General features: G+C 34.3%; 1 protein-coding gene across 1 annotated transcript in view; it reads left to right on the top strand.

Moving 5' to 3' along the window:
- LOC149540639 (Tetrapyrrole (Corrin/Porphyrin) Methylase) overlaps positions 1 to 15,802 on the top strand; it is an 84,851-nt gene that overhangs the window by 44,208 nt on the left and 24,841 nt on the right. Inside the window, exons 3-5 of the mRNA XM_089801735.1 lie at positions 10,405 to 10,634; positions 10,758 to 10,797; positions 11,006 to 11,097. Coding sequence (XP_089657861.1) covers positions 10,405 to 10,634; positions 10,758 to 10,797; positions 11,006 to 11,097 — 362 coding nt within the window. The remainder of the gene's footprint in view (positions 1 to 10,404; positions 10,635 to 10,757; positions 10,798 to 11,005; positions 11,098 to 15,802) is intronic.

The following is a 15,802-nucleotide window of genomic DNA, read 5'->3' as shown; positions in this document are numbered from 1 at the left end:
ATATACATTAATAGGTGTCTATGGCAATATAGTTATTATCTAATATCTATTATTTGGGCTCATGACAAAGGAGGACAGTTCCCCTTGCATTACATTGCTTCTCTTTCGTTATTGTACATTTTGGTGAACCCGAATCATAACATTTCCATTCTGATTTTGGTGTTAGATCTCTTTTGTGTGCTTGTAGGTTCACCTTATTGTACATTTTGGTGAACCAAGACACATGACATTTTCACTTTTGATTCGGCATTTGAATCTCATACATTGCATCCTTAGATCTACTTTGGGTAGCTTTCATAGAGTTTACTAAATTGGGTGGTGTGTGATATCTCATGTTATTACTCTTATTACTTATCTTTATCAATCATATGATACTACCTTCTTGCATATCATAGTGCTTGTTTTCTTTGACGATGTTTTTGCAAATGACATTATGAGGCTTTCAAATATCTTCTATTCTTGTAAAGCATGTTTCAAGACTTTTATCAATATTTCATGTGGTTTTCTTATTCAAATTTTAACAAAATGCATGGAATATATTTATTATATAAGGTTTTTTGTTGATGAACCTAAAGATGATATTAGCATAAAGATGATATTAGCATAAACCACCTTAATCCTTCTCCTCTGGTGCCTATTAGTCACAAGGATAGAGATCAACCTCTCCTCAATCCATCTTAATGGATAATCTTAGGGAATCTACTTCTTTAGATGATCTTAGACATTCCCCATTTTATCAAAGCATTTCTACAGCATCTCTTGTTTTCTTCCATTTGCAACTTGGCTTTGATACCATGTTGTTTTATTAGGATTGCTGCAAATGTACTAAGCACTGCCTATTTGGTATGTGTTTTCCAAAGGTGGTGACCTATTGCATTTATATTAAAAATATGAGCCAAGAAGAGACATGTCCCTTCATGGTACATGTTTGTTCATTATAATCTAATTAATATAATAACAATTATTGTTTAACTATATAATATCTCACATAATAATTGATTAGTTAATTAATATATATGTATATATATTATATCTCACACACACACACATATATATATAATATATATATCTGCACTTTAGTCTCATAGTTTATCCAACTGAAGCTACCAAACATCAACAGGTTCCCACACATTACAACAAAGATATTACATTCTTCAATGATAAATCACGCACTTGCTCAACATAGTCGGCTATCAGTAAAATATACTAGATGCTAAACACTAGAGACCTTTCTAGAATAATCCAAATGCTTCTTACTTCCAAAAGTACGTACACAAACAAGTCTTCAATCATCTTCTATGCTCGCTAAGGTTAATTCCTATTCGCTAAGAAGATCATTGGTTTGCTACTTGTCTTCACCAAACAATTTTATCCAAATCATAAAATAAAGCATGGAAAATAGGGATATGATATCTATGCTCATTCTACTGCACACATGTAAGCTCACATATAAAATCCTATCAACGATCGCTGAACTGATAAATAACCTGCGATGTACAGTATCAATGTCTGCCATGAACAATATAACATATGTTGTCACCAAAGACAACACTCATGATCAATATAACATCTCTGCAACTCATCCAAGTGCCAACAAAGACCTCAATTCCTAACAATCTCCCCCTTTGGCATTGATGGCAACATACGGTGAAAAACCATCAATCCAAAAGTAAACAATAGAATACAATTTTCTGAATATCTTTAACATATATAGTCTTCATCTGTGCATATACCTTCTCTGAATATCTGTGATACTTCCCTGCATATACCTTCCCTGATGAAAGTTTTTTCGTTGATCTTGCCCCCCTTTGCTATTAATGACAAAGGTCCCAATACATGAAATATCAAGATATCTTCTCTCCCCCTTTGATGCGGATCTTCATCAATGTACTTGCCTTGGTTCAAGCCAATTTACAAGCAAAAATGTCAAGTGCCAACAAACAATGTTATGCCAAAACTCATTACATAAGAGGTCTAGGATTATCTCTACACAATGCGACCTTTCCCCCTAAGGAGGAGTGCCAAACATCATGCCTAGATGAATTATGTGCTCTGAATACATGTAACTAATTTATATATGCATTAATTATTTTGCACAAGGTGGGGCCATTACCCCAAGCATATCTTTAAGGTACTCAAAAGTGTCTTTAGCGAATGGTTTAGTGAATATATCTACTACTTGCCCTTTTGTGCTCACATATTCCAATCTAATTTCCTTCTTAGTCTCTCTCTCTCTCAGAGAAAATGACACTTAATTGCAATATGCTTAAACTTTGATTTTGATATGTACTAATTGTACTTGTATTATCACAATGCATGATAATAGGTTTAGAGAATGTTATACCAATGTCTTTTAGCATCTCTTTCATCCACATTATTGATTACAATTGTTTGTTGCTGCTACATATTTTGTTTCTGCTTTAGATTGTGAAATATAGTCTTGTTAGTTGCTCGACCATGTTACTAATCTTTCTTCAAGAAAAAATGCTCCTCCACTTATACTTTTCCATCATCAATGATTCTTGCCCAATTTAAAGCATATAATTTTAAAGTCATTTGATCTATCTTACCATATGCTAAATTCCAAGGTTCCCTTCAAGTATTTGAATATTCTTTTTAGTGCTGCTAGATGTGATTCTTTAGGATTTGTCTGATACCTTGGCATAATGCCAACTGCACTAGAGTGTTCCAACTGGTTTGCAATTTTCCATACCAAATCTTACTAATAGTTCCTTAAGGTACTTAGTTTGAGATATAAAGGTACCATCTTTTGTTTGTGTTAATTGCAATCCCAAAATGTACTTCATTTCACCTATCATAGATATCTCAAATTCTCCTTTCATTTCATAAGATTTTTTTTGCTTACCTCATCAATTCCTCCAAAAATGATGTCATCCACAAATACCTCAATAATCAGTAGTCCATTTGAATTAACTCTTCAATACAAATTACTATATGCACTTCCCTTCTTAAATCCCAAGTTTAGCAAGTGTTTATCTAACCTTGTATACCAAGCTCTAGGTGCTTGCTTCAATCCATAAAGTGTTTTCTTCAACTTACATACCATATCTTCTTGTTCTATCAATGGAAATCCATCAGGCTACTCAATGTAAACTTCTTCTAAAACTCCATTCAACAAAGTTAACTTGACATCCATTTGATACACTTTGAAATTCTTGTTAGCTGCATATGCTAAAAATAATCTTGTTGCTTCTAATCTAGCTTCTGGGGCAAATTTTTCTTAAATATCAATACCTTCTTGTTGTGAATAACCTTTATATACCAGTCTTGCCTTGTTTCTTACCACTTCTCCTTGCTCATTCATTTTGTTTCTGAATACCCACTTTGTTCATATAACATTCTTGTCTTTATGCATAGGGACTAATTCCCATGTATTGTTCTTTTCAATCTGTTCAAGTTCTTCCTTCTTACCATTAATCCAAGATCCATCTTTGCATGCTTCATTAGTATTCTTAAGTTCAATTTGTGAAAGCAAACAAATTTCTTATCTCATTCTTCCTCTTGTCATTATTCTACTATTCACATTACCAATAATCTGATTATTAGGATGATTTATATAAACATACCTTGGTATTCTCTGTTCTTCTCTAAGCTCATCAAGCTGAACATGAATTCCATAATCCAACTCAAAGAATAGTTCGTGTTCTGTATTTTAATTTTTTACCGATGTCTGAATTGTGCTTGCTTGATTTGTATCATCATTTGAATCATACTCAAAAGTTCTTTCTTGAACCTGGAATCTTTCCAATTCTTACATTTGCACTTTCAACAATTTTTTTTAGCCTCAAATTATAACTTTTGTAAGCCTTACTCATTGGAATATCCAAGAAATATACCTTCACGACTTCTAGGATCAAACTTTCCTATTTCATCATCTCTTTTGATGTAGCATTTACTTCTAAAAATTCTGCAATACTTTACAGTAGGTGTATGATTAAACCAAAGCTCATAAGGTGTTCTACCCATAACTCAAAATCTTGTACTTTGCCACTTATCAGTGAGGCAAAAAAAAAGATCTCATCATTGGAGATAAATTGGTAATTTCTAGGTAAATTTTCAAGAATTTTAAAAATGACCTAAATCTAATTAGAAATGCATTTGTTTTGCAAAATTCAATAAGGAGATGCATCTAATGAGTGAGTAAATGAGTAAACAAACCATACAAGCTGATCTAGATATATATAAATGCAATGTGTAACAAATTCGCATCCTCATGTGGAATATCGATGGTTGGCAACCATAGTCAGAGACTTTAAACTCTGAAACAAACTAAAAATAGCAATTTGTCTTTGTAAAAAGCTAAACCACCCTCCTTCGAATTTGGATTTGCTTGAAAAATCTCTTTGAATCCACTTGCAATTGATCTACAAGGATGCCAATGACTATTTCTCTCCACCAAAACCCTTCTCTCCTCTAAAGGCTGCAAATTGTAAAATGGGCCATTAAATGGTAACTCACTAGGCATCCCAATTGTACTAGTGCCGCCTGTGAGATTTTTTCAACTTCTCGGGAGAAGTATGCAATTTTTGACCAAGAATTTGAGAACTATTTGGCATCAACTTCCTATGAGAAAACTATAAGTTTTCTTGTTTTCCAAAACTTCTCAGCGAAGCAGAGTTCTTTGCCACTTCTCTGCGAGATTTTGATCTATGGTTTTAAACTTTTACCTGTTCCTTGTCTAATCCGGACTCTATTCATGGTGTATACTTCTGTATTTTCTGCTTCTCTCCAATGCGCATGTGATACTTTAGCTTAAGTAACATCGCTCTTGCTGCCCCACAAACTGTTCTGTTTCTTCTCATTCTGCTGTGGTGTTTTAGGTGCTGAAGTTTGTTTGCGAATTCCATTATCCTCACAATATGCATTGAATTGATTAGATTTAAATTCTCCACCTTTGCCAGACCTTAGACATTTAATCCTTAATCCTTATTCATTCTCAACTTTTTCCTTAAAGATCTTAACTTATCAAATGCTTCAGTTTTTCTCTCAAGAAAGCAACCCATATCATCCTAGTGAAATAATCAATGAAAAGAATAAAATATTTCTCCCCATAGAATGTTCTTGTCTTGGTAGGTCCACATAAATCTGTGTACAATCTCCAACTTCTTTGAAGCAGTGAATTTTTCGCTTTGAAATGTACTCATTTTCTAGTTTGCCATCACACATTTCTTACGCATCATGTTAGAAGGTTTTACAATCTTAGGTAGATCCCTGATCTCATTGGACTTTCTGCCTCTTACCATGTTATCAAAGTTTATATGACAAAATCTTCTATGCCATAACCAATTGTCATCAACTTTTGCAATGAAACAACTTATCTCAGAGGGATTCAACTGAAATACATTACCTCTAGTCCTTGAACCCGTGACAATCTCATTTCCTTCTTTATCCTTAATTGAACATTTCTTATCAGTGAATTACAAATGATAACCCTTGTTTGCAAGCTGTCCAACACTTAGCAAATTATGTTTCAGTCCATCAACAAATAATACACCATCAATGTTAGTCTTACCATCAACTGATATATAACCTTTTTCTTTTATCAAGCATGGTGCATTGTTACCAACTTTGACAATTCCACCATCATAGCTCTGTAATTCCACAAACTTGTCTTTGTCACCTATCATGTGATGTGAGCAACCACTATCTATAATCCAATTTGTTCCCCCTTTCCCAACATGTGAAGCAAGTGCTTTTTTCTCTTTAATAGGACATTATTCTTTGTTAGCAACAAATCCAATTTCATCTTCATTATCAGTGTCCTCATAATTAATATCCTTAATCTTAATCTCAATCTCATCATCACTAACATACATACATTCTTTAGGAAATTTTGACTTGTAAAGTCTAGGTTTAACCTTAGGCTCTCTTTTTGATGGTGACAGAACCCAAGCACATAATGGACACAACAGGAAAGGGAAATTTTTTTTAACTATGAAAATATGCTAGTACACTTAGTGCAGAGATACAGACTCCAAAACATGCCCTATGGGCTTACAATAGCATAAATCTAGAGATAATTTCTTCTTCCAGTACCTTCTCTCAAATTACACTCCGAACTGCCTTTTACAATGCCAGGAATGTCTTTAAATAGACCCCAAAGGGTTAAGAATTAGGAATACATTCTAGAAAGTGCTAGTTGGCATCCACAGACCAAATAGAAGGCTCTAGAAGTCGCGTTAGAAGTCGGCGCAAAATTAGAAGAATCCAAAAACGGTAACCGAACTTCCGGGAGGCATAACTTTTGAACCGTAGCTCCGATTGATGAACCGTTTATATTTCCAGAAAGCTCTCGAAGTGCTCTATAGCCCTATGGACAAGCTTTGCTTGTAACCAATTTTTCGGCCCTGTACGAGGTCATTGAATGCCCTGAACTTGACTTTGAAGCATTCTTAGGAGGTCTCCAAAAACCGAAAAACTGCGATAACTTTCAAACCGTGCAGCCTTTTGACCTGATTCTTTTTTTGGAATATTCTAAATTATAATTTTAATCCTCCCTCCAATTTACACCTTCTGATCCATCATAATTATGGTTCAATTACATAGTCCTATTTTTTCGGCATTTACACGTATCCCAAGGTGCTCAAATACTCTAACCTAGAACACTGATAGTGGAATTGTGAGAGTTAGAACCTTTATTTGACCCAAATGGGTATCCAGAAATGAAAACACATGAAACAGAAACTAAGTCTAAGTACATTCTTTTTTGGGTGACACAAGATTGCCCTTATACCTCTGGATGCTCCTGCATTACTTTTAGGACATCTTGATGCAAAATTACCAATTTTATTACAATTATAGCAATGTATAGGTAACTTACCTTTGAATACTCTTGTCCCTCTTTTCTCTCTTTTTGCAATCGATGCTTCAAGTTCGCCCATTCTTCTTTCTTCATGAATTTCTGCCCATTCACTTGCATATTCTCCAAGACTTTTGCTACTAGTGCTTGCACTCTTGGTTAGTACTCTTTTATCCTATGTGCACTAAAACAGCTTTCAATCTTCTAGTTTCAAAAGCTTGTAATTTACCAATTAACATTTCCTTGTTGAAACCTTTAATAAGATGAATGACTTCTTCAATTGCATTAACCTTGTTCTCATAGGCTGGTTTTAAAGATCTAAGGATTTTCCGAACAACTTCATTTTCTGTTATAGTTCCTCTTGTGCTTTTTATCACTTTTGCAATTCAGTAATCCTTTGTACGTATGCTCTAACAATCTCATCTTCTTGCATTCTAGCATTCTCTAATTTAGTTTTCCAATTCTGCAACTTCTCTTTCTTTGCATATTCATCGCCTTCATATAACTTCTCTAATTTATCCCAAATATCATGTGCTAGGTCAAGTTCCTTTACCTAAATGAATTCTGATTAGGCACTTATCAATGCTTTCCTTAATCATGTTGAACTATAATATCTTCTTCTCCTCATCAGTGCATGAAGACATATCGCTTTCATCTCTTGTAATCAACTAGAAATCAGTTCCCATACATAAAGATGTGTTTGCATCTTGTTCTTCTAGCTGTCATGGTTATCACCGTCAAATTTAGAACTCTCCTTATTGAAAGCCATAGTAGATCACCTCACGCTGTTAAGCTTCCTTCTCAAAGAGGACTTGATGCTTTGATATTAATTGTTAAGAAGTAAAGTCCACACACAACTGAGAGGGAAGGGAGGGGTGAATCAGCTGTGAACAAATCGAATTAAATCCAAACTTATAAATCTGATCTCCAACAATTAAAACAATGTTGCACAACAACAAGAAACCATACACCATAACACAATGGTTTGTTGACTAGGGAAACCCTTGGTCTCAGGGAAAACCCTTGGTGGGGATGGCACTCAAAAGATAACGTACTAATTTATAAATTCCTTGTGAAAGGATGTGACCTTGTTAGGATTAAGATTCTAACCTTGTTAAAGGCTAATAAGAACAAATAGGCCCATTGCCTAAATGCTCCAACAATTGTGAAATACAATACTTTCAAGATAACATATCCAATAATATGAACTGACTGATCTGCAACTTACGTGCCAAAACGGTTCCTTTGAAGTCCACTTTAATCAACCAACATCATCTAAGCTCTTCTCTAATCATCCAACATGAAAGGTTGCATCATATGTATCAAACCATATGACATATCCCATGCATGATCATCTTCATCATTACCCAACCAAGGAAAACAACTTTCCCTTATACTTTTTGCAAATAATCAGTTAGGTCGGTTTGTGAAAGCTTCCCCAATACACAATTAATTACATAGGATCTTGCTAAGGCATACACGCTTTCATAAGCATTATTACAATCATTACATTAAGGTTCCCACATGTTACAACAAAGATATTACATTCTTCAATGATAAAAAATCTTGTCAACCACTAACTTCGCATACAAAATCCTGTCAACTACTAACTTTGTTAAACTGATAAATAACCTGCGATGTACAAAATCTGTGTCTGTCATGTACATAAGAACATATGTTGTCATCAATGAGAAAACTTGTCATCAATACAACATCTCTGCAACTCTTCCAAGTGCCAACAAAGTCCTCAATTCCTAACAACAGTAACATACTCCAGGGAAAAAGATTTATTATACTTAATATCTTCTTCCAGACCTATCTAATTGTTCAAAAGTTCTTCATAAAAAGGGACAGTCATTTGTACATTGATAATAAATCTTTCACTTTTGCCTTGGATATAATCATATCACAGCTGAAGCATACAACCTAGACATATCTGTATACCTGTAGGAACAGCATCATTTATGGTATTATTTAAATCAATGCCTCTGATATTCTAGGTATCTAGATCTCTTCCATTTATAAAAGTATTGGTCTTTTCATGAACTGCATCAGACCCAAATACTATATGCTGTCACCTTGCCCCCATCAGATTGGGTGATCGAGGAGTGTGAGGTTTTGTAAAATCTCAATTGTCATATGCTTTCACCTTGCCCTCACCTAGACCTAGTTGATTAGAAAATGTAGGGATAATTGCATTTCATCAAAGACCTGCAAAAAGTTCAAAAACTTATTTGGGGGCATCGTGTTGACAATTTTACATGTTCCAGAATCTTTGATAATTATTTTATTTATATTTTAGTATAGTATATGCTCTTTTCCATGTGATGAAGTCTACTTAATATTCATCTCATACAATTGTTTGGTGCACATTATAAAATATGCTCGTATCTTTATGATAAAACAAACTTAATATTCACTGCATATTTTTCTGGGCATATTTATATCACTTGCATTTACCACATTTTGTCATTTTGATGTTTGTGCTTTGGGTGCCATATATTTACCAAAGATCTGTCATGTAACAGGGATTATAATTTATATGCTTTTATACTTTTAAAAAAAGTTGTAGTCTCCAATTTTTCCTTAAGTTGTGGTTTTGTTCCTTTTCTAAAGTAACTATTGAGAAACAGCTATTAGACTAGTGACAGACCCAATAGCTACCAGATATAAACCAATTACTATTTTCAGCCACGATAATTTTGATTGTTAAAACTTAAAAGTATTTGACTGACCATGGTTGTTTTGTAAGCATGTTTTTAATTCATATTTTTATTTTATATGAATAACACTATGCATGCAGAAATATAGTTGCCTCTGGTTTTCTTCTTGCACTGTGAAGCTCTGCCATTGATAATGCTTTTTTGTTAAAGTGGCTGCTGAGTGGATAAGTTCGTATAGATTTATATTTATGATCTGATTTGGTTGCAGGATTCTTAGCCGAGAGTGGTTGAAAAATAGTTATAACCGAAGCCTCCTTGTTTTATTTTCAGTCCTATTATATATTTGCATTATGATGGCTATAGGCACTGTGTAGTAGTCATATGCTACTATGTATGTCAATTCAACAATCATATATTTGGCTAATTGCTTATTATTAATATTATTTTACCTTGTAATGTATAAGAATCAAGGTTACAATGAAATCAATGTGAACACTTGCGGCTCTTTAATTTGCTGAGTCATGCTGTCTTTTTTAACCAAGACTGAGTCTCAATGCTATGATTCTTACCTGTTTAAATGAGCATCATCCTAATGATATGATACATGAGCAATAAATTGGAAATTTATTGAATACCTGGTCAAGTAATGCTGTTAAGCTTCTTAAATCCCAAAGAATCAGATCTACCCTGATCTATATATTTCCGTAATCCTCAACGATTCATTCAAGATGATTCTTCCATGCCCACTAATTTCCACAGGTCTTTTGTACTGATACCATTATTTCTATAAACTTCCACTCATACCTCCGAGTTTGATTCACTGTATAGTTCTGTTATGCTGTCAATTTAGCATGCCAGATTCTCTAGTTTATTCATAGATTTAATGTTTACATCATTAAAATCTTTATGCTTGCATTGCAGTGCTACTACGCATTCTGATCTGGTGGTGCGAGCTAGGAAGATGAGAATTGAAGTTAAAGTGATCCACAATGCATCAGTGATGAATGCAGTGGGAATTTGTGGTTTGCAACTTTACCGTTTTGGGGAGTCAGTCTCTATACCCTTCTTTACAGAAACCTGGACACCAGATAGTTTCTATGACAAAATAAAGGCCAATAGGCTACTTGGATTACACACATTGTGCTTGCTAGGTATGAGTTTGAAATTTTAAAGAAACGTCCTTAGAAAATTCTAGAGGATGTTCAGAAAACTGATGTTACTTCAAATGTGTGCTATGAATATCAACTGATTGGCTTGAAATACTACTACTGCAGACATACGTGTAAAGGAGCCATCAATAGAATCATTGTGTAGGTAAGTTATAATTCAAACCTATAATATAATTATGAGGTACTAAATGAGAGTGCATACTAGTTGTGTTAAATGAAACATATAATGGGTTTGTAGAAATTATAGAGTCCTTTTAACAATTCTGTTGCAATGGTTTTGCATGGACTCAGTAATATCTTAGTGTGGTCCAAGTTACAACTTTTGACATTGTAAATGGTGATGCTTGTTCCAGAGGAAAGAAAGTTTACGAGCCTCCAAAGTTCATGACCATCAATACAGCTATTGAGCAGCTACTCCAGATTGAGAAGAATCGTGCTGAATCTGGTATTGTTTTAATCATTTTGTTGGTTCAAGAAAGCTAGACAATTCACTTGTATAGTTTTATTTTTAACATTACATTTTTCTCAATTGGATAGTTGGCAAGGAACCTTTTTTCTACACACATGACAATTCACCAATATTTTGAAGCATGTAGTGGTATGCCTATGAAACACAGGAAGCTCAGTTATATTCTGCAAAAGATGGTTTAATAGGATTTATTTTGGGGTTAATAGCAGCGAGGATCTGCATCTCTAGGAGAGTCCATGACCACCTCATGGGCACCGTATTTTTCAAATTTTAGTCCACAAGTTAAATGTCAAATCCACTGCCTCCCTTTATACAAATCAAAACTGCAAGAAAGATTACCTGCCCCATATGCAGCATCACATCCATAGGAATACTGTCAAAACTTCTTTCCCTTGCAAGTATTAGTGTTAAAATTTGTGTTTTTCAAAACAAATTAAACCAGAATAACATGCATGGTAAAATTGTCAAAACAAAGTAATTGGTGAGCTCTCTGAGATCTAATTAAACCTAAAATTAACCGTAAACTAGTACTACAAATCAAATTTATTTGTATTCACACTGTCCAAGATTTCTATGGTTTTGGTATTAAATTTAAATACAAATTGTTAATTGTATTTTTTGGCCCTAGATGCATGTGGCAAAATGTCAACAGTCAAAGCCTTGTTGTGACATTTTCAGAAATTAAGGACAAATAATTTAAGTACAAATGAACACTATTTTGTTCTTAATGCAGATTCAAAGGAATGGCACTAATGAATGTTGACTAGGGAACAAGATAATCAACAAGACGGACAAAGTCTGCTCACAAGAAACAAATAGCACTTGACTTAGTGACTGTACCGTAGTCTACCACTATTAGCAGAAGTCTACAAAGCTAAAAAAATGAAATAGTAGGGACTAGTATGATCATTCTTTGCACTCTCGTGAGTCATATATATTAGAATATTATAATGTTTATTTAATGGTCATCTTACTTAGTCTTTAGTTCACGATTGTTTCTTTAAGAAATATTCTAGGTAAGGAGTTTTCATCTCTTCTTTAATACAACTACAATAGCATTGATTTGCCATAGCATGATATCTGAGCGGTTGATGGGATTTAATAAAATTTGGTGAATTTTTTAAGAAAAATTCTCGCCACTACTGATCTCGATTTTTTTTTTCAGAAATTTGTTTTATGATTTTTTGAATCATTGGAGTTATTTTATGAAAATTTTGTGATTGGTCTTTGAAGATTTTTGCTGAAAATTGCGAGCCTAGACGAGGGCTTTGATAGCATGATTTCTTGGTTTGGGAAAATGTCTTTGATTTTCTTAGGTTGCATATATTTGCATGTCCTTACATGCTGCTTGCACTCGCCTTTTGTTACTTGCAGGTACTTGCATATGCTGTTTCGCCATTTGAAGTGTCATATTTTGCTGCATGAGGGTTTCCTTGATGGGTTTTCATAATTTCTTCCCTTAAAAAAATGCTGATAGGTTTCATAAATTTTTCTTATAAAATTATGGGATAGGTTTTCATAATTTTTTCCTTCAAAAAATTTCTAATTGTTTAATTTGCAAAGTTGTGTGAGATTCCATTGTGGGTTAATAATTTTTTCCTCAAGACATCTATGTCGGGTTTATACCATTTTTCCTCAAAAATGAAGCTTTGTATTCTTTGATCCGTGTCTCAAATTCTATTGTCTGATTTCGATCAATTTTTTGCCTCAAAAATCATTTCTGGTTTTTTTCTTAAAAATCATGGCTTTCTACAATCTATTTTTGGGCATCAAGTTCATCTACAAAGTTTGGAGGGTTTGCCGATTTTTCCTCAAAATTGTGCTAGTTTTTCTCAGTGTTTGTCTCTGTCTCTAGGGAGGAGTGGCCTCATTATCCAACACTAGGTTGGATGTTTTGTGATGATTTCTGGTTAGATGTTTTGCTGATTTTGGGATGGTTAGTGGAAAACTCATCTCAGTAGCAGAGTCAATGGCAGGCTCTTGTCTCTTGTTGCAAAGCATTTTGAAGAAGGGGACACCCTTCTTTATACTTTTCTGGACGGATTTTGGCTAGTCTTGGTCATTGACATTTTATAGATCTAGGGAGGGTTTCAGCAGCAGCAAAATGTTTTGTAGAATTTGTGACCAAAAGACAACAATTAGACAATGACCATTAAGGGAGGGTATTAGAATATTATGATGTTTCTTTAATGGTCATCTTACTTAGTCTTTAGTTTGTTTGGTAGTTTCTATTTCTATCTTAATTTCACGATTTTCTCTCTTAATTTCACTATTTTTTCTTTTAGAAACTTCGTCTTTGTAAATCTGTATAATGAGTTTTCATGTCCTTTGTTTAATACAGCTACACCAACAATGATTTACCATAACAATATAAGCCACTGTTTCTTTTGAGCTTTTGCTCATTTTGCCTTCTTACTTTCCCAACTTCTTTTACCATTTATTGCGCATGCAAAGTGTGTGCCTTTACTTGCAGGTGCTATAGACTTGTGTGACAAACTCACTGTCATTAGAAATGCTCCCTGGATTGTCTTGGAATGATACATCCAATAGTGGTTGTACTGTAGTCTACCATTGGCAACACAAAGTCTTATAAGCTAAAATGTTTGAATATGAGTGGTTGGTCTCATGATTCATCTCTCTTTGCAGTGATTGGGGTCCTTTAAACCACTATTTCTTCTAATCATTTGCTGATTTTGCTTCATGTTTCCTAATGAAACAATTTCTTTTGTTGTTGGTTGCATATGTAGACTCTCTTTGCCTTCCATTGGTGAGTTTGATAGGATTTTGTGATAATCACTTTCTCATTTCACAAAAATTGTAAGCTCTTTCCACATTGTGTCCTGTTCATAAGGTGAGTAGTAGATACTTTGATTTACTCCATACCAGTGTTCCGGGACTTTGTGAGTTCGAGGCCGAGGCGGCCTTTCCGAGGCAAATGGCCTCTAGACTCGAACTCGGCCAAGTCCTAGTAGAGTCCACGTGGATTTGCCGAGTCCTGAGCCTAGGACTCTCGAATTTTTTTTTTTTAAAAGATAGAGATTTTTGGAATGTGTTTTTTTTTCAGTGTATATTAATTTAGAAAATGATGTTGTGGGCTCACTGCCAATGTTGGTTACTATCTGAATTTCATTATGAAGAAGTTGCTTTCAGCATTGTAGAGTTAAGTAATGTTGTACAAATATTTTTAGATTTACATATATTTGTGTTAGGATTCTATAATGATGTATATTAGTTTTTTTTTTTTTAGACTTATGTGTTCATGAATGTTAGAACTCTCTAGTGTTGTACATAAAGTTATAAACTTTCAGACTTACATGTATATGTGTTGCTGGCTATGTCTTTGATCGTTTTCTTGGCAAAAATTTGTAAGCCAACTATAATTGTTATTAAAAGACTTTTGCCATTAAAAGTTGTGTTTCACCAAGCAAATTGATAGACATACTTGAGAGCCTTGTTGTCTATAATGCACACATAAGCTTTAACAAACATATTTCTCAATATCTAAGTCTTCCATGACTTATCTTAGGCGTATTCGTAGGAGGGCATAGGCTACTATGAACCTTAGTCTTCTACACTCTAGCTGATATTTTGATATATGTTTTCAACTTTTGATTCAATGGATTTCATATATTGTAGACATTTGACAGTGACACTGTGCTTAACTTTATATTATGTTATTCAGTTTTTTTCCTTCAGAAATTCGTTGTTATACTTATGTGATCTATGCAAAATTGTGTATGAGTGTTAAGTAGCTTCTATTTATCTCAATTATTATGTATTTGATGTTAACTGACTAAATGATGTATGGAAACATCTTTAAATCTTTAAAAATCTTTGAATTTCATGGGTTTTTTGATTTTCCGAGTCCTTGCCGAGTCCGGTCGTCGAGTTTGAGTCCGAGTCAGATTTTGACTTTCCGAGTCAGAGGTGAGTCCGAGTCCCATAACACTAGACATTGGAAATACTACAAAGAGGATGTTCGCACGATGAGTCCAAGAAGCAAGCCAAGGATGAGATTTGGTTTGTTATCAAAGATGGAGAAGAACTCCAAGGTGATCAAGACATGAAAGAGGAGATCAAAACATCCAAGGATGGCAATTTAGAAAATTAGGACATTGGTGGTCCGTAAACCCGCCATCTACACCAACAAAGATTTTGTGTTGAAGGAAGGCTGGGCTGAAACTCATTTGGAACAACTTAAGAGACTTGGACAAGAAGAAGCTCCAAGGCAAAAAGAACAAAGAAATCTCGAGAAGATGAAGCAATCGAGAGTGGGATCCATCACAAATAGAGGAGTAATAAATGATCTCTCTTCAGCAAGAAATGGTATTTATCATGTTCAAAAGTATAAGTTTTCTGAGGTGGCAGCCCTATCCTCAATCAAGAAAAACACGCCAAGTGTCATATGGAGATGATTTGCTGAGACAGTGTCTAGGTTCATTGAATGTGAAGGAAGATAAGGAAAGGGAGCACATTTCCCAAGGTGATGAGGTGGCATTGTCTACAATGGGCTCTCTTCTCATTGGTCCACGTGTCATTCATTTGTATCAAGTTGTTATGGGTTTGAATTGTTTTCATTGGCCCATGGGGACATTGTAATTTTCTAACTGGCCCACATAGTGGTGCTTAATTGTAATTGGATGTGCATTTAAGATTTGTAGCAGGTGGTTACGAAACCCTA

Source organism: Cupressus sempervirens, chromosome 9 (genome assembly GCF_028749045.1).
Source record: "Cupressus sempervirens isolate cs-2001-9-10 chromosome 9, ASM2874904v1, whole genome shotgun sequence".
Classification (NCBI taxonomy): Eukaryota; Viridiplantae; Streptophyta; class Pinopsida; order Cupressales; family Cupressaceae; genus Cupressus; species Cupressus sempervirens.
This window is presented reverse-complemented; position numbering and strand designations above follow the sequence as displayed.